Source organism: Geotrypetes seraphini, chromosome 4, assembly GCF_902459505.1.
Source record: "Geotrypetes seraphini chromosome 4, aGeoSer1.1, whole genome shotgun sequence".
In the NCBI taxonomy this organism is placed as follows: Eukaryota; Metazoa; Chordata; class Amphibia; order Gymnophiona; family Dermophiidae; genus Geotrypetes; species Geotrypetes seraphini.
In genome coordinates, this window is record NC_047087.1 from 136,975,846 (window position 1) to 136,996,270 (window position 20,425).

A 20,425-nucleotide genomic window follows, 5' to 3' on the forward strand; every position below is an offset into this window, starting at 1 on the left:
CATGGATCGTAAGACCTTTCTTGATCTTTTTGCCACTGTGTACGCTTTGGGGGGGTCCACAGATTTTAGGGAAATGCAATTTAAAATTCTGCATCGGGCTTATATCTCTCGGGCTCAAGGGGGTCGTATGGGCCTCTGGGAGGGACCAGTTTGTACTAAATGTAATTGTTTTTTAGGTACCTTCACGCACTGTTTTTTGGAATGTCCTTCTTCTGCCTTATAGCTGAGAGTTCTTCCTTTTTTGGAACACCTTCTTCAGTGAGCTGTGCCCTGGTCTTATGGTTTTCTGCTTTTGGGGGATCAACGCGATTTGATTGAGGGAGGGCTTACGCTTCCCCAGTGTAGGGTTCTTTACATGGCTGTCTTGGTAGTCAAAAAGCTCCTTTTGCAGCATTGGGTGGTTGACTCAGAGGCCTCTTTCTCGCACTGGCTTGCTCGTTTTGCTGAGGTAGGGCGGTATGAGCTTCAATGCGTCCCTAGGTGTGGGACTTTGGCCCTCCGCTGCTATCAAGCTCTATGGAAGTGGGCGTTAACTGTCTGTTCCAGTTGGGAGCCAGAGGACACGGATGTTTTATCTTGATTCTTCTTCTTGGTGGGGCTGTTGCTCTCTTTATTTTGCTTCTCCCCGGAAGGCTGCACTTGTCAGTGTGCGTGTGTGTGCATTTGGGGTGTTTGGTTGTCTGGGGGTATGCATGTGGAATGTTTGCTGTTTGTTTGTTATGGTCTGAGGCCGCATGCTTGGGGTTTGTGTGTGTTTGTTTGGGGGGGGTTTGGTACTTCATAAAATGTCAATTGTGTTGGGCATCCAGCCATTGGGTTCCTGTACTTTGCACCATTTGCTGTTCACATTTGCTGTCATGTTTCCTGTGCTGTTTTCTATGCCTGCTATGTCTTTCTTGCTTGTTTTGATCCTGGTTGTATGTTCCCTTTGCAATTGCTAATAAAGACAATAAAAAAAAAAAAAAAAAGAAGGGGATCACGAGCAGATCGGAGAAGGTTATCATGCCGCTGTACTGGGCAATGGTACGTCCTCACCTGGAATACTGCGTCCAGCACTGGTCACCATATATGAAGAAGGACATGGTACTACTCGAAAGGGTCCAGAGAAGAGCGACTAAAATGGTTGAAGGGGTGGAGGAGTTGCTGTACAGTGAGAGATTAGAGAAACTGGGCCACTTCTCCCTTGAAAAGAGGGGACATGATACAAACATTCATGATAATGAAGGGAATAGACTTAGTAGATAGATACAGGTTGTTCACTGTCTCCAAGGTAGAGAGAACGAGAGGGCACTCTCTAAAGTTAAAAGAGGATAGATTCCGTATGAACATAAGGAAGTTCTTCTTCACTCAGAGTGGTGGAAAACTGGAACGCTCTTCCGGAGGCTGATATAGGGGAAAACACCCTCCAGGGATTCAAGATAAAGTTAGACAAGTTCCTGCTGAACCAGAACGTACGCAGGTAAAGCTAGTCTCAGTTAGGGCACTGGTATTTTACCGAAGGGCCGCCGCGTGAGAGGACTGCTGGGCACGATGTACCACTGGTCTGACCTAGCAGCGGCAATTCTTATGTTCTTATGTTCCGCTGAGGTGGAGTCCATCCTTCCTGTATAGCTTGCTCTTCCCCCAGAACATCGTCCAGTGGCGCACAAAATGGAATCCTTCTTCCTCACACCAGCACCTCATCCATGCGTTGACTGCTTGCAGCTCCATCTGCCTCTTGTTGTCTTCCCTGGGTACTGTCAGGATCTCTGAGAATGCTACCCTCGGTGTTCTGGTTTTCGGCTTCCCTCCTAGCATCTGGAACTGGTCCTTCAGTCCTTCCCAGCTGTAGTTCCTGTTGCTCACATTGTTTCTCCCCACGTGGATCACCACCGCTGTATCTTCCTCTTCCACGCTGTCGATGATCCTGTCGATGTGTCTCACTATATCTTCTACTTTGGCTCCTGGTAGGCAGGTCAAAAGCCGATCCTGTCTTCCTCCCGCTATGTGGCTGTTGACTTGTCTGATGATGGAGTCCCCCATGACGACTGCTATCATCTCTTGCTTTTCAAGCCGCAGGTCCGTGTCCCCAGTGTATGACCATTTCTCCAGCCGTAGATCCGTGTCCTCTGTGCATTTCCATCTTCCCTCATCATGGCGTTGACTTGCACCAGACTCATCTTCCTGTGGGTTCCCTCCGCTATTTCCTGGTCTCGCTGCTGCGTCACCTATTTCTTCCTTGTGGTTGTCCTCCAGGTCGTCCTCACTCACTGTAGGTAAGTTCCTAGGATAGGCTATTTGTTACACTTCACTTTCTTGGAACATTTTTGTTTGAGACATACCATGACTATACATATTTGGGGGTAAGTTAGCAATATTTGGAGTCTTTGGAGATGCTGGGATAACTATCGCTCCAAAACTCCATGTTGAGTATCTCTACTGTCTTTATTTATCACCTTATTCATTGTTATAATCTATATTAACTAGTTTATATGTAATACGGCAGAATAAATTCCTGATACCAGAGATGAACTTAGTGACATATTTTGTATAAGTGTTGTGGAAGGGCAATTTCCATTTCCCAAAGCTCTCCACAACACTTCTACACATACTGAGCTCTAACTGCGTTTCAGCTTTAAATATGATGTGCCACACAAAGAAATACAGTAATATATCTGATACCATTTGTGCATGTGGTGTTTCTGCACACAGTGAAACAAGAAAATCCCTTCTAATAAGCAATGCCTGGGTCAGATCTGAGGTCCATCGTGCCCAGCAGTCTGCTCACATGGCAGCCCAACAGGTCCAGGACCTGTGCAGTAATCCTTTATCTATACCCCTCTATCCCTTTTTCCAGCAGGAAATTGTCTAATCCTTTCTTGAACCCCAGTACCGTACTCTGCCCTATTATGCCCTCTGGAAGCACATTCCAGATGTCCACCACATGCTGGGTAAAAAAAAACTTCCTAGCATTCATTTTGAATCTGTCCCCTTTCAACTTTTCCAAATGCCCTCTTGTTCTTTTATGTTTTGAGTGTTTGAAGAATCTGTCCCTCTCTACTCTCTCTATGCCCTTCATGATCTTGTAGGTCTCTATCATGTCTCCTCTGAGTCTCCGCTTTTCCAGGGAGAAGAGCCCCAGTCTCTCCAGCCTTTCAGTGTACGAAAGGTTTTCCATGCCCTTAATCATTCATGTCGCTCTCCTCTGGACCCTCTCAAGTATTGCTATATCCTTCTTAAGGTACGGTGACCAATACTGGATACAGTACTCCAGGTGCGGGCGCACCATTGCCCGATACAACGGCAGGATGACTTCTTTTGTTCTTGTTGTAATACCCTTCTTGATAGTACCCAACATTCTGTTCGCTTTCTTTGAGGCCGCCGCGCATTGCGCCGTTGGTTTCATTGTTGTATCCACCAACACTCCCAAGTCCTTTTTGAGGTTACTTTTCCCCAGAGCCAACCCCCCCATTTTGTAGCTGAACATCGGGTTCTTTTTCCCTATATGCATGACCTTGCATTTCTCTATATTGAAGTTCATCTGCCATTTATTCGCCCACTCCTCCAATGTTGTCAGGTCTCTTTGGAGTTCTTCACATTCCCCTATAGTTTTAACCCTGCTACAGAGTTTATTGTCATCTGCAAACTTTATAACTTTGCACTTTGTCCCCACTTCCAGGTCATTTATAAACACATTGAACAGCAGCGGCCCGAGCACAGACCCCCTGTGGGACACCACTCGTTACCCTTCTCCAGCCTGAGTAGTGGCCCTTCACTGCAACCCTCTGCTTTCTGCTTGCCAACCAGTGTTTAACCAATCTATGTACGTCCCCTCCCACCCCGTGGTTCCACAGTTTCTTAAGTAGCCGCTCATGAGGTACCTTGTCAAAGGCTTTTTGAAAGTCAAGATATATGATATCAACGGGGTCTCCTTTGTCCATCTGGCTGTTTATTCCTTCAAAGAAGTGTAGTAAGTTCGTTTGGCATGATCTTCCTTTGCAGAAGCCATGTTGGCTCGCTTTCATTAGCCCATTTCTTTCTATATGCTCACAGATACTGTCTTTTATCATTGCTTCTACCATCTTGCCTGGCACTGATGTAAGCAGAAATTTAATTGTGTTTCTCATTCCCACGGTGCAGAGATGACAAAGCTGGGATTCATAGGGAATACATCTGGTAAAGGGACCATAACATATATCCATGATGTGAGCCTTATGACAAGGAAAGATGTAAGTATAGCTTTTAAAGTTCTCATGCATTCCATAGCTGTCAGTTTTCACATTGTAATGGAGACAGAATATTTAGTACACCATATTAGGGAGGAAGTTACTAACATGAGCTACTATTAAGACAAGTTATTTTAGCACAGGGTCTCATTTTAGCACAGCTTTTCATTACGTAACTTCCCCTTAAATGTTCTACTTTCTTTGTCTATTACATCTTCCAGACTTTTACTTTTTCCTACCTTTTTATGCTTTCTGTCTGGTCTTTGCCACCTTTTTATTCTTCCCTTTTTGCCACCTTTGTTGTGTTTCCTAAAAAAGTTGTCTTCTTTTTCTTCTAAAAATATTTGATAGATGGAATTCTGATAGCATTAATAAACTTGGAAAAAATGGGATTCTTGCAAGTCTTTATACTTTTTATCCAAAGTTAATATATATAACATCTAAAGATATCAAAAGACAACACAGGCTTCATATACAATTATTGGTTGAACCTTGAGAGATAACCAGCAATCAAGTGATGTTCAAGTGCTTGTGTTTGGTTCCACAGGTGAGAGAATTAGGCGACATAGATTTTGTGTTTGGAGCCACACCTGGGACTGGGGGCTACTTTGCCTATCCATCTGGTAAGAGATATTTGGTGAAGACATACCATTTAAGTGATTGTATACATATAAGTTGTGATATTGCAATGTAAGCATTGATAAAGGAATGTCAAATTAGATTTTTTGGAAAAGCTTCTGAGTGTGTGTGGGAAGGTACCTTAGTGACACCATATCAGCATACTGAACTTTTGAAAAAACCTTACCAACACATTTCCAAGGCAAATATACTGTCTTCTGAAAACAACTCATCCTTCTGTTGACTCCTTTTATCTACTACTGTAATTCACCAATCATAGCTGATCTTGTCACACTCACAAAGGAATGTCCAGACTTATGAGAAGGTAAATTTGTATCTGGGTACCTGTAAAATAATTCAAATACAGTGCCTAATTGTTTTGTTTTATAAAGATGTGCAAACCAAAACTGGTGAGAAAATTTCCTTCTAATATATTGATTAAGTACTTCTTAACCTAGTTCTTGGAGCATACCCAGCCAGATAGATTTCAGGATATACACACCTCTAGCTTTATTTCTATTTTGATCCCCCATAATGGCAGCAAAATGTTCCCATATTACGTTCTAACACTGTTTTATTTTTAAACAATCCCAGACACAACGCAACCCCCCCAACCCCACCCCCCATAATCTATCTACAAATTCTAAACAAATAATATATTACATGCACAGTATTTTAAAAAGTTTCCATCTGTCATCATACACTTTAATACATCCCAAATTTTACCACCTCTGCCCTCCAAACCCCTTTTGGAGTCAGCTTTTAAAATGCCCTGGACCATCCTTGTTTGAAAGTCCTCTTCTGATATTTAAATGTCCAAATATTTTTTACCATTTGTTTATAGTTTCTTTAAAAGGGGAAATTCTACTGTATATTCCTTCATAAATCTGCTGTAATACCATGCTGTTAACCTTTTTTCCATCTCCTCCATCGGTCACATCTTATCAAATTCTGGGGATCTTTATATTGGACCAATTTTAATACAATTTTGACTAACTTTCAAAGGCCAAAACTCCCTTCCTCAGGTCAAGATAATAGGATAATAGATAGCAGTATGCTGTATTGACCTGAGGAAGGAGGCTTTGACATCTGAAATCTACCGTAATTGAAAAATATATTAGTCATAAGAACATAAGCAATGCCTCTGCTGGGTCAGACCTGAGGTCCATCGTGCCCAGCAGTCCGCTCACGCGGCAGCCCAACAGGTCCAGGACTTGTGCGGTAATCCTCTATCTATACCCCTCTATCCCCTTTTCCAGCAGGAAATTGTACAATCCTTTCTTGAACCCCAGTACCGTTCTCTGCCCTATTACGCTCTCTGGAAGCACATTCCAGGTATCCACCACACGTTGGGTAAAGAAGAACTTCCTAGCATTTTTTTGAATCTGTCCCCTTTCAACTTTTCTGAATGCCCTTTTGTTCTTTTATTATTCAAAAGTTTTAAGAATCTGTCACTCTCTACGCCCTTCATGATCTTGTAAGTTTCTATCATATCCTCTCTAAGTCTCCTCTTCTCCAGGGAAAAGAGACCCAGTTTCTCCAATCTCTCAGCGTATGAAAGGTTTTCCATCCCCTTTATCAGACGCTTCGCTCTCTTCTGAACCCTCTCGAGTAACACCATGTCCTTCTTAAGGTACGGCGACCAATATTGGACGCAGTACTCCAGATGCGAACGCACCATCGCCCGATACAATGGCAGGATAACTTCTTTCATTCTGGTTGTAATACCCTTCTTGATTATGCCTAGCATTCTGTTTGCCTTCTTAGCGGCAGCTGCGCACTGTGCCGTCGGCTTCATTGTCATGTCCACCATTATCCTCAATTCCCTTTCTTGGGTATTCTCATTTAATAACATCCCTCCCATCGTATAGTTGTACCTCGGGTTTCTGTTTCCCACATGTAATACTGTACATTTCTCAACGTTGAACTTTATCTGCCATCTCGTCGCCCATTCCCCTAGTTTGTTCAAGTCCCTTTGCAGTTCTTGGCAGTCCTCTTTAGTCCGAGCTCCACTAAATAGTTTGGTGTCGTCTGCAAATTTTAATATCTCACACTTCGTCCCTGTTTCTAGATCATTTATGAATATATTAAATAGCAGCGGCCCGAGCACCGAGCCCTGCGGGACCCCACTCGTGACCCTCCTCCAGTCCGAGTAGTGGCCCTTCACTCCTACCCTCTGTTTCTTACCCGCCAACCAGTTTCTGATCCATCTATGTATGTCTCCTTCCACCCCATGGTTCTTCAGTTTCCGGAGTAGGCGTTCATGGGGTACCTTGTCAAAGGCTTTTTGGAAATCTAGATATATGATGTCTATGGGGTCTCCTTTGTCCATCCATTTGTTAATTCCTTCGAAGAAGTGCAATTAGTTCGTTAGGCACGATCTCCCCTTGCAGAAACCATGTTGGCTGGTTATCAGAAGTTCGTTTCTTTCAAAATGTTCCTCGATGTTTTCTTTTATCAATGCTTCCGCCATTTTCCCCGGAACCGAGGTCAGACTCACCAGTCTGTAGTTTCCCGGGTCACCTCTTGATCCCTTTTTAAAGATGGGCGTAACGGCTATCTTCCAGTCCTCCGGGATCACACCTTTTTTCAGGGATAGATTGCAAATTTGTTGCAGTAGTTCTGCTGTCTCCTCCTTTAATTCCTTCAGAACCCTTGGATGGATTCTGTCCGGACCCGGGGATTTGTCAGTTTTTAGTTTTTCGATCTGCCTGTGTACATCTTCAAGGCTCACTTCCATGGATGTTAATTTTTCTGCTTGATTTCCATTGAAGAATTGCTCAGGTTCTGGTATGTTGGATGTGTCTTCGTTTGTAAATACAGACAAAAAGAACATGTTAAGTCTTTCTGCCACTTCTTTCTCCTCCTTCACCACTCCCTTCCTGTCTCCGTCGTCCAGCAGTCCCACCTCCTCCCTAGCCGGTTGCTTCCCTTTAACATATCTAAAGAACGGTTTGAAATTTTGTGCTTCCCTGGCTTGGCTAGCCTCTCTTCATACTCTCTTTTGGCTTTTCGAACCACTCGGTGACATTCTTTTTGATAGTTCCTGTGCTCTTTCCAGTTCCCCTCAGTTTTGTTCTTTTTCCATTTCCTGAATGAATTTTTCTTTTTGCCTATCGCTTCCTTCACTATTTTAGTTATCCACGCCGGGTCTTTTGTTCGACTCTTTTTGCACCCCTTTCTGAAACTGGGGATATACAGATTTTACGCCTCGCTCACCGTGTTCTTGATCAAAGACCTGGCATGTTCTACCGTTTGACATTTTTTGGAAGTGTTCCTAAGTTTCTTCCTTACCATTTCTCTCATTGCTTTGTAGTTTCCTTTCCTGAAGTTGAAAGTTGTCGCTATGGTTCTCTTTCCTTTCGGTATTCCTACCTCAACCTTGAACTTGATCATGTTATGATCGCTGTTTCCCAACGGTCCCACGACCTCTACTTCCTTTGCAGGTCCCCTTAACCCATTTAGGATTAGATCCAGAGTGGCATTTCCTCTCATTGGTTCTCTAACAAGCTGCTCCATGAAACAATCTTGTATAGCCTCCAGGAATTCTGTCTCCCTAGCGCATTTTGAGCTTCCAAGACTCCATTCTATCCCGGGGTAGTTGAAGTCTCCCATAATAACCGTGTTACCGCGTTTGCATTCTCACTTCATCTCGGCTTCCATTTCTTCATCGATATCTCCAGTTTGCCCATCTTTATTTCAGGCCCTTTCCTTCCCGGTATTTTAACCCATAGCGATTCCAGCTTGTTGGTCGTCTTTGCTGTGTTCATTTTTGTCGATTGTATGCTTTCTTTTATGTATAGGGCTATTCCACCTCCTTTCTGTCCTGACCTGTCCTGTCAATAGAGCTTGTACCCCGGCAGTGCTGTATCCCATTTGTTTTCTTCATTCCACCACGTTTCAGAGACTCCAATGATGTCTATGTCCTCTGCATTGGCCATGGCTTCTAATTCCCACATTTTGTTTCTTAGGCTCCTTGCATTAGTATATATGCAATTTAGATCTTGGTATTTTCTTGTCTTCATTTCCTTTCCCAGTGCTTTGGTCTTTAGTTTCTTCTCTTTTGTTACAATCCTTCTAACTTCCTCTTCTGGGATAGTTGACTCAAATAAAATGGTATTATCTTATTATCCCATTCTCACATTAGCCTATTTTCACATATGGGCGACGTCATCCACGGAGCCCGGATGCGGACAGCCTCGCAAGCAGACTTGCTTGTAGAAACGTAGAAGTTTCGAGTCAGCTGCACCACGTATGCGCGAGTGCCTTCCCACCCAGTACAGGGCGAGTCTCCTCAGTTCTCAGTTTTCCACGGAGCCGAGAAGTCAATATTTGACACTTTGCGCTAAACTTTGTTACTTCGTGCCTTCTCTCACCGCGCTTTGTGTTCTTTTCATCACAAATAGCTGTGTTACTTTATTTTATTTCAGTTAAAAAAAAAGAGACTTTGTTTTTTTCTTCGTTCGACTGGCGGAGCAGGCCGCTCGGCCGCAGCCTGCAGGCTTCGACTTCACTGCGGCTATTTTCCCTCCGGCCAGCAACGGGCTTCAAGAAGTGTAGCCAGTGCCAGTGTGCGATTTCCCTCATGGACGCACACAGTTGGTGCCTCGGGCCTCACCATAATCCTAAGTCGTGCGAGTGCTGTGCTACTCTTCAACCTCGAGCCCTTAAACGTCGTCAGATTTTAGTGGAGAAACTTTTCGGGATGGATTCTTCAGTTACATCATCGACCTCGAGCGCTGCCTTGGTCCCATCTTCCGCCAAGGGTCCTCATAGTAACATAGTAATATAGTAGATGACGGCAGATAAAGAACCGAATGGTCCATCCAGTCTGCCCAACCTGATTCAAATTAAATTTTTAAAAAAATTTTTTTCTTTTAGCAATTTCTGGCCAAGAATCCAAAGCTCTATCTGGTACTGCTTCCACGACTCCGACCTCGAGCCTCATCAGACCTTCCTCGTTTGGGACATCTCTGACCTCGAATAAACCTGCTGTCTCTTCCGCTGAGCTTCCCTCAGGTCAGATACCTAAGCAGAAGGTTACGGTGGTGGTCCTCAAACTTTCCAAGACTTCTAAGTCGAAGCACATCTCCACTGCCACCTTGGAGTCTTTAGCCTCAACAAGTGGTCCAGTTTCAGACGCGGATCCATCTTTGCGTCTTCTCTCCAGACCATGTTAGAGCAGCAGTTTGTTCAGTTACTGAGCAAATTTGGGCCGACGCAGTCTTCTCTAATCTAGCCTGGGCAATTAGCAGTCTCCCGCGAGGTTGAGTCTCTGCCTATGCCTCGAGCTGAACCTTTACACTCTATGTAAGGAGCAAAGTCTTGGCAAGTGTCTGGTCTGGCATCTACGCACTCTATGCAAGGAGTAGATTCTTTGCGAGTGCCTCGATAGGAATCCTCACACTCCATACAAGGAGCAGAGTCTTTGGGAGTGCTTCGAGATTCCTTCATCAAACCTCCTGAGTTTCGATCTACTGCTTCTAGCCCTATCCATTCACTGGTAGCATTGCCTACTTCCATTTCTAGGGCAAAGTCTCCTCGATCCTCGAGACCTGCTTCCACACACCACTCTCGTCGTCGATCGAGGCCTTCATCGAGGCATCCATCCAGGCTCTTCTTCCAAAGAGCAACCTTCTTCTTCTAGGCCTCATTCCAGACCTACCAACTCTTCCAGACCACCAATTCCTCGATCAAGGTCTCCACTTTCAGACCTCGAGGACTCAGCTGCTTCATCCAAGTCTCCATATTCTTTTGATGGTCATTTCTCCAGAGAGGCTTCGCCTCCAACCCAGGCCACCTCGAAGTCATCAAGTCCCTCTCGGGTCAAGGCCTTGGCGGATCAGCTGTCTTTCTCTGCTTTTCTTCGCCAGATGGCTGATGACCTAGAACTTCAATTAGATGCTGGTTCTAAGAACTGTAAGGAGTATCTCGAGGTCATGCATCTCCCTCAACCTCCTGCAGAGTCACTTAACTTATAATTAAGGACTTTGGAGGACATCATAACATTTTGATAAAGACGATGTCCAAACTTGTCCATAGTTTTCCCCTCCCGGAACTTGGAGGCTGGATGGTGGCTGGCTGACAGTTGAGCTCCCTCCTTTTAAACAACAATTCTTCATCTATTTAATTATAAAATCATCTAAAAGGACATCAACCAAGCAAAAGAAGCATATGGTATATGCGTTATGAGAAAAGACCAGCTGTAAATTCTAAACATCAGCAGATACTATGAGCCGTTTGCCTGCTCCTGCCTTTAGCCTGCTCTCACTGTAACTGACATCTCCAGGGTTTCCAGGCCACCTCTCTTCCTCCAGGGCTTGGCGTGTGATCGAGTGCCGCCCCCCAGAAGCAGCTGGGAACCCTCCTGAACTGCGGCAGTTAAGCCTTTCACCTGCTCCGGCCTGTTCCCTGCTCGCACCGCAACTGACACCTCCGGGACTCCCAGGCCACCTGTCTTCCTCCGGAGCTCGGCGTGTGAGCAAGCTCCGCCCCCCAGTAGCGGCCGGGAATACTCCTGATCTGCGGCAGTTGAGCCGTTCGCCTGCTCCTGCCTTTTGCCTGCTCGCACCGCAACTGACATCTCCAGAGCTCCCAGGCCACCTCTCTTCCTCCGGGGCTCGGCGTGTGAGCGATCTCCGCCCCCCAGTAACAGCTGGGAACACTCCTGAACTGCAGCAGTTGAGTCATTTGCCTGCTCCTGCCTTTTGCCTGCTCACACCGCAACTGACATCTCCAGGGCTCCCAGGCCACCTCTCTTCCTCCAGGGCTTGGCGTGTGAGCGAGCTCTGCCCCCCAAAAGCAGCCGGGAACCCTCCAGAACTGCAACAGTTGAGCCGTTCGCCTGCTCTTGCCTTTTGCCTACTCCTACCAATACCGGCGAATCGCGCTACAACCAACTCATCCGCTGATTGTCCGCTGGCTTTGGCCATTGAGAGGAGCGTCCCTCACAGCCACCGCCACCACCGTGAAGGGAAGGCCATGGTTAGCCCGGATAGCATGGTCACCGAAGAGCCGCGCATGGTCAAAATGGCACAATACCTGTCCAAAAAGAGACAAGTTCATCAGGTTTGGCATGCAGGAGGAGGATGTGAACTTCTCGGTTGAGTTCGAAAAGCAGAGACACTGGATTTGGGGCTTCCGATGTGTTTGCAAGGATCGGATGATACCTGGTGAAATTTGGCGGCCTAACAGTGAAGTCATCTCAATCTGGACTTTAATCCAACTGTTCTGATTTTTTATTTGTCACTTTTTTTCCAGTTTATGTTTCATTGTTAATTTCATTCATTGATTTGCCCCTTGTTTTGTTTTATTTTTAACATTTGAATTTCTCCAGAATTCTATTGCTCAACGGTTCCTCCTTTCTGCAGCTATTCCTATCTCTCTTCTTTTCTACCTTTCAAAGTCCTTGGCTCAATGTAGTCTTGTTGGAATTTTTATTTTCTTATTTTTTTCTTCTATTTCTATTTCTTACTTTTATTACTCAACTAATTGTTAATTTTCCAGGTACTTCAGTTAGATTGTGAGCCTTCGGGACAGTAAGGGAAGTTCTAAGTACCTATTCTTTATTTATTTATCTTTATTTATTTATATTATTTTATTGTATCCTTTAATGTATATTTTCTCTGTAAACCTATATTACTTATAATTTTATTGCACACTATTGTCTATTTTCTGTAAACCGCTTAGAATCCTAACGGAGTTTAGCGGTATATAAGAAATAAATTACATTACATTAAGCTTCCTCTTCACAAGCTTATGTCTCAGACTTTCACAAACTGCCTGGAGACCTCTTATACCATTCCTGCTGTTCCTGGCAAATTGGACTCCAGGTATAGAACTCTGCAATGTAAAGGATTTGAGAATTCGCAGTTGTCTCACCAATCCCTTCTTGTGGAGTCCATCCTTCCAGAGTCTATGCTACTGTTCCTCCTGGAAGGGAGGGGAAAACTATGGACAAGTTTGGACATCGTCTTTATCAAAATGCTATGATGTCCTCCAAAGTCCTTAATTATAATTTTAACTTCGTTACTTATCTCAAGTTCATCATTGATCTCCTTCCCAAATTTCTCAATTACCTTGATACACAGAAGCACTTCGAATTCCAAGAAGTTATTGCTACTCTGTCACAACTCAGATTGCATCTTCTTCAGTCCTCTTATGATGCCTTGAATTGTCAGCCAGGGCCACTGCTTTCTCTGTAGCAATGCGCCACTTGGCCTGGCTTTGCACCATTGACATGGACCCTAATCTTCAGGACCGCCTGGCTAACATCCCTTGTGCAGGCAATGACCTCTTTGATGAATCCATAGAGGCAGCCACTAAGAAATTATCTGAGCATGAAAAATCTTTTGCTTCCATTGTCAGACCAAAGCCTAAGCCAGCTCCTGTGAAACTTTCGCACCCTCCTCCAATTTTGCAGAGGCGTTGTACTACGAGGGCGGCTCCTTACAATCGAGCGGCTCCCAAAAAACAATAGCAACAGAAGCTATAGAAACCACAGCCTTCTGCTGCACCTAAGGCTGTGCAGCCTTTTTGACTGTTCAAAACAGAGCATAACCTCCATCGTTCTGTCTCTGTCCTCTCTTCCCCCCATAGGAGGTTGTCTCCATCATTTTTATCACCGATGGGAGACCATTACATCCAACCTCTGGGTGCTGTCAATCATCAGGGAAGGATACTCTCTTCATTTCACTTAGGTTCCACTAGAGCTTCCTCCAAGAGAGTATCTTTCCAGTCCATCCCAGACTGCCCTTCTTCTTCAGGAAGCTCTGCTTCGTCTCTGTGCCATTGAACCAGTTCCTTTGGAACAGCAGAACAGAAGAAGCCAGGTGATCTGTGACCAATTCTGGATCTCAGGGCTCTCAACAAATTTCTAGTCAAAGAAAAATTTTGCATGTTGTCCCTGGCGTCCCTATACCCCCTTCTAGATCAGAATGATTAGTTATGTTCTCTAGATCTCAAAGAGGTGTATACCCACATTCCCATTCATCCGGCCTCCCTTTAATATCTCAGATTTCGGGTGGGGAATCTGCATTACCAATTCAGAGTGCTACCCTTTGGCCTGGCTTCATCTCCCAGAGTGTTCACCAAGTGCCTGGTGGTGGTAGCAGCAGCTCTAAGGAACCATGGTGTTCAGGTGTTCCCCTACCTAGACGACTGTCTCATCAGGATTCAATATCTCAGGGGGTTATTGTAGCAACCCAATGGACTACGTGGTTCCTACAAAGCTTGGGATTCAAAATCAACTTTCCCAAATCCCAACTTCAGCCCTCTCAGAATCTACAATTCATTGGAGCTGTTCTGTACACTATCCAACTAAGAGTATCCAACAACGTCTGGAGGCTCTTCTTCAACTCTGTCATGCAGTGTCTTCCCGCTCTTCAATCTCAGCGAGACACATGATGGTACTCCTAGGTCACATGGCCTCCACAGTACACATGACTCCTTTTGCCAGACTTCACCTCAGAATTCCTCAGTGGACCCTGGCAACTCAGTGGACGCCGGCTTGTGGCCCACTCTCTCAACACATTACAGTCACTCCTTCGTTGAGACAGTTGCTCCACTGGTGGATGCTCTCTTCCAATTTCTCCAGAGGCTTGCTGTTTCAAATGCCCCCTCATCAGATGGTCCTCACAACAGATTTGTGGATTCCTTGGGGGGCTCATCTCGATGGTCTCCATACTCAAAGCCACTGGGCCAGTATGGATCGTCAGTGTCACATCAATCTATTGGAACTCAGAGCGATCTTCAATGCTCTCAAAGCTTTTCAACATCTTCTTCATGACCAGGTAGTCCTCATTCAGACGGACAACCAAGTCGCCATGTACTATGTCAACAAACAGGGGGGGGGACAGGATCTCCCTCCCTTTGTCAAGAAGCTCTGAAGGTTTAGGACTGGGCAATCCTCCACAACACCTTCCTCAAAGCTGTCTACATCCAAGGGGCGAAAAACTGTTTGGCGGACAAATTGAGTTGCCTTCTGCAACCTCATGAATGGACACTCAATTCCTCGCCTCTTCATTACATTTTTTCACAGTGGGAAACGCCTCAGATAGATCTCTTTGCTGCTCCCCACAACCACAAACTGCCTCATTTCTGCTCCAGGATCTATTCCCCTCATCGCCTCGAGGCAGATGCTTTTCTACTGGAATGGATGAATCTTTTTCTGTACACATTCCCTCTCATTCTCAAGACTCTTGTCAAGTTGAAGAAAGATCATGCCCCCATGATTCTGATAGCTCCTCGGTGGCCGAGACAACTTTGGTACTCCCATCTACTTCAACTCAGCAGCAGGGAGCCATACCTTATACCAGTTTTTCCGTCTCTGCTTACACAGAGTCAAGGATCTCTACTTCATCCCAACCTGCAGTCTCTACACCTGACAGCTTAGTACCTTTCAGCATAACTCCTCTTCAGTTTTCTCAACCTGTAAGAGACATTTTAGAGGCTTATAGAAAGCCTGCCACTAGACAATGCTACCACCAAAAACGGGCTAGATTTTCTATGTGGTGCATCTCTCATGATAAGGAGCCTCAAGATTCCTCCTTATCTTCTGTTTTAGATTATGTTTTGCACTTATCCACCTCTGGCCTCAAGCCTACATCGATCCGAGTCCATCTCAGTGCAATTGCTGCTTTCCATCAGCCTATTGAAGGGAAACCCGTCTCTGCTCATCCGGTGGTTTCCATATTCATAAAAGGACTTTTCAATGTCAAACCTCCTCTTAAACCACCTCCAGTGGTGTTTCTCATTGCCCTCACATCTGCTCGAAGAGTTAGTGAGCTGCAAGCATTAGTTGTTGATCCACCTTTCACAGCTTTCCATCATGACAATGTGGTCCTCCGTACTCCTCCCCCTCAAAATGTCTAATCTGGATTAATATCGTGTATCTAAGCTCATCTATTGAATGGGATTCCTTCATCCAATGAGCTTACTCTCCCTCACCAAAAAAGATGTAGTGGATTCCATTGCTCACACATTTCTTTACCTTCGACAATAAGGATTTTCATTTTCCAAAATAGTATCTTCCAGTGTTTTTTTGTATCATTACACCTAAATATTTTATACCCTCTTCCTTCCAGAGAACTGGAAATGGATCAAGTATTCCCATTCCACAATGAACATTCAATGGAAGAATCTCTGATTTACTCCAATTTATCTTATACCCAGAAAATTTTCCAAAATGTTCTATCAATTGCAATAAATGAGGGATAGTTAGTTCAGGATTCAATAGATGAAGCAATATATCATTTGCATAAGCCAAAACTTTATAGCTTCAACCTGCCTATGGTATTCCCTGTATATCCTCTGCCTGCTAAATAGCTAACAATAAGAGTTCCAAAACAAAATCAAAGAGCAGAGGAGATAAGGGACATCCCTGACGAACCCCCCTCTCTAAACCACTCAGAAAATGTATTATTTATATAAAGTCTAGCTGAGGGGGAACTATACAAGGTTTGAATCATCTGAATAAATCCAGAACCTAATCTAAACCAATCCATTGCTTGGTACATGAAAGTCCATTCTACTCGATCAAAGGTCTTTTCTGCATCCAAAGATACAGAAAAGGCCGGATCATCTAATGTTTTTGCCAAATTGAGCATATGAAGAACCAATCTAGTATTATTTGCATTCCAATAATATAAGGGAGAGCCTTAGCTAACCTCAGAGCCAAAAGTTTAGCCAAAATTTTCCCATCCACATTAATTAAAGAGATTGGCCTGTAATTCGCTACCAACATAGGATCTTTGTTTGGCTTTGGCAAAACAATTGTTAGAGCTTCTGCCATAGTACCTGATATCTGACCATTCACCAGTTGTGATTGGTATAATTGAAAAAGATGAGGTAACAGTATACTTTGAAAGGATTTGAAAAACTCCACAGTATATCCATTACCACCTGGAGCGGATCCTGCTCTAAGAGACTTCAATGCTGATTGGAGTTCAGAAAAAGATATAGGCGCATCAAGAGATTCTTTTACCTGCTCTAGAATTTTGGGTCCAAAAATAGACTGTAAAAATTCCTGTGCAGCCCCAACCCCCCCCCCCCCCCCCCGATCTCTGGGCCTCATCAATGCTGACAAGGATATCCTATCACATTTCCCATTCCACAAATAGGAACTCAAACATTTTTCCAACTTCTTTATCATGTTTAGCAGACAGCAATATGGGGAGCATCTGAAAGACATAAATCCACTGAGGTACTAAAACCATATTATACAATGCTATTTTTCCCATTAAAGACAGTGGATATTCCCTCCAAATCCTGAAAACCCGACTGGATTGTGGCCCTGAAGGAGGGACTTTGAGATCCCTGCCGTAGAGCTATCAGGGAGTTGCAAACAAGGAATATAGCGATAAGGCCTCTGAGGTTTCATTAGAGGTTTCATTAAAGTTGCCAATAACTGTCCAGGCTTATGCCCGTGCTTGTAATAATGAAACTTAGTGTAATACAAAGATTTTTTTGTGCCCTCATGTATTAAGAGCAGCCTGGACAGATACCAATAGTTCTTGAGACCGAGCTGTTGGCTGTGCTATGTGCTGTTTCTTTAATGCAATGCATTTCCGCTCTAAACGTTTAATTCCCTGAGCTACTCGATTTCTATAGGTCACCACATAGAAAATTAGTTCCCCATGGAGGACAGATTTTGCAGCCTCCCAAAACAAGAGTGGCGTCTCCTGATGTGCGTTAAATCTAAGATAGTCCTCCCATTTTTCAGTAATATACGCAGGGAAATGCCACCCCCTAGATAAGGATGGTTGTGGGTACGCTAAGGTCAACAGCATATCATCTGCAAATGCTAAGACACACAATTGTGCGTCACTTTCCGGGAGGCCCTGCAATTCATCATCTCTTTTAAGCGTGTGCAAAAATGGGTCCAAATAGAGCAAAAAGAGCAAGGGGGAGAGAGGACTGCCTTGTCTCGTCCCCCTTGCTATCAAAAAGGACAAGGTTCATGTGCCATTAACCAGGACACAAGCAGTAGAGTCTGCATACAACAAGCAAACCAGCCTGTAATAACCCATATGGGTAAGAACGATAAAAAGATAAATCCAGTTAACCTGGTTGAAAGCCTTGAAAAAGTGCAATCCCCCTGAACTGACGAGGTCTAAAGCCAGAAAGCGCCTGAGGCTTATGGTCCTGCACACTTGCCCTCAGGTCATCCAAACCTTGGCCAAATAAAGGGAAACTTTTAAAGGGAAGTCGCTCAGCGCAGTCTTGGATGAAGAGTCACAGAGTCTTAGATGAATATCACAAAGTGTGGCTGTCAAATAATTCACTCCAGAAACCAGGAAGTCGCAGGAACCTGATGAAGTTTAGTATGACATGCCCAGGCCACAAAGGAAGTGGCCGCTGCAGCTCGCACTCCTGTCGCAGCAGAATCAAAAGACGCTTCATAACAAAATCTAGTCTTTGGTCCTGGACATCCTTCAGGACAACCCCTCCAGCCAAGGGCAAGGAGGTACGTTTAGTGACTTGAGCCATTGCCAAATCCACCTCAGCGGGACTAGGCACTTAGAAAATTCTGAAACCATGGGATACAATGTAGCCCTGCACCTAGTGCACTGCAGAGGACCCTCCGGGGCCCCCCAACCTCCAAGAGCATTTCCATCGAGTCCTCATGAGCTAGAAATGCTGCAGATAGCGGGTGCATAGAACACAGGATAGAACACTCTGCCTGAACTGCTGAGTCTGAGTCAAGTTCCAATGTCTGCAGGGATTCAGAGATAAGATCAGGAAGGCAACTGGACTTAGTCTGCGCACCATCTGATCCTCTCCCACATCATGAGAATCAGCGTTCTGGGAATCCCCAAGATCCGCTAGGCTAGCCACGTCAGCGGGGCCCGCTGAAGCGTCGTGCAACAGCAACGGCATAGAAAGTGACGCAGGCACCGAGACAATAGCAGGAAGTTGCCACTGACTTTCAGGCATACCAGCAAGGGAGCAGATTGGCATGCTGGAATCCAAAGGCTGCATAGACTTCCGCGCCGTAGTCTGATAGGGAGACACAGGCAAAAGCTTTCTCATGAAAGCCTGATACATCATATCCACAAATTCTGGCAGAAATTAATCCCCGCGGCCAGAGCCGATTAGCGGGATTCAGATTTTAAATGGTTTGAAGACTTATGAGATTTTCCCTAGAACTGCGTTTGTGTTTCGTGAAAATGCCCTCCTCACCCAATTTTGGCATCCCAGATGCTGGAAACACATCTCTGGCGGAAACAGAGGAAAACAGGGCCTCTCTGGGGGAGGATAGTGTGGAATCCACACATGGTTTACGCTCCTGGCGGGCCGCAGCACACAGAATATGCGGCTGCGAAACTGCAAGCTATCCACCGCATTCATGGCATGAATCCATGCCATCCTGTCCTGAGGTGGCCATCTGTGAAGTTTGGAGCAAAAACGAAGCTTCTAAATCCCAAAAATATCGTTTTAAAGACTTTAAAGAAAATCTAAGATGGCTGCTGCGGGTGCCGATTTTTGACAGAAAAACGGCCGTTAAAAATGCAGAAAACTCCCCCAGCAATTTTAGGATTTTACAGGTGGGGGGACCAGGGCATGCAGAGAAACCCCCCAAAACCCTGAGTTGAGCACCCTCTCCCCAAAAATCGTCAAACTCTGTGACTCACGGACACCACAAAGACATGTGCTCCAATGCATTTCAATGGCAGCCAGCAATACACAGTGCAAGCATAGGGAGCTGATTAAACTGGATTTTTTTCAGGTCTTCTGGCCGCCTCACCTTTCCTGTCACCTCAGATCACGACCACCAGACCCCTCAGGGAAGACATGCGGCGCGGATCCAATCCCAGCGTACCTCCTCAGAACTGCTGCAGCCTGCACTCTACCCCTTTGTGGACGAACCAGGGGAGAGATGGCTCCCGATCCTGGAGATCTGATTCAATCTGCAGGCTGTCCAGAGGGTTTACTGCAGTTTCAGGCTTACAGAGCACCCTCCAGAAGCAGACAAAATTTAAAATGTCTGCGATCTCCCGCCGAAGGATCACTCGCACAGAGTTGATCTGTAACCTGTGAAATAAATCAAAAAGAACTAGGAATTGAAAACAAATCACAAGCAGAATTAATTTCAACCATACAGTGAAGTTGCATGAACAAACTGAGCATGTCCGGAAGCTCCTGGGCAGGTAGCTCAAAGGGGAGGGATCATCTGTTAGTTGCCCTGCAGCTGAAGCTATCAGACATACAAGATTCCTCCAGAGAGATTGTACAAGAACTTAGGTTACCCCTTCGAGACCTGTTCTCAAGATTCTCCAATTTATCTTGATGCTGATGCAGCTGCATTTTTAACTGAGCAACTTCAGTTTCCATGACATGTACGTCATCCTCCACCATGGAAACTCTCTCCTCCAAAGTGGTGACCCTAGTTGAATTATCTTCCAGCAGAGATTCCAGCTTGGTAAGTGTGCTGATGATTGCTAGGATTCAAGGCCTGAGTTATAAGTTGTTTCAGCTCCGTCAGTGTTTACGTGGTGAACTGCGTGAGCACACCACGAGGGGACTCCACCATTTTCTCCTCCCAGGGCTTCCCCTTCTCCTTGTCTTTTTTTGTCGATTTATTCAACATTGCTGGTTGATTC

The 20,425-nt window shown here is 45.0% G+C and overlaps 1 protein-coding gene across 1 annotated transcript in view; it reads left to right on the forward strand.

Annotated features, from left to right (window-relative positions):
• Positions 1–20,425, forward strand: part of DNMT3L (DNA methyltransferase 3 like) — a 182,221-nt gene that overhangs the window by 110,576 nt on the left and 51,220 nt on the right. Inside the window, exons 8-9 of the mRNA XM_033942929.1 lie at positions 4,120–4,208; positions 4,753–4,828. Coding sequence (XP_033798820.1) covers positions 4,120–4,208; positions 4,753–4,828 — 165 coding nt within the window. The remainder of the gene's footprint in view (positions 1–4,119; positions 4,209–4,752; positions 4,829–20,425) is intronic.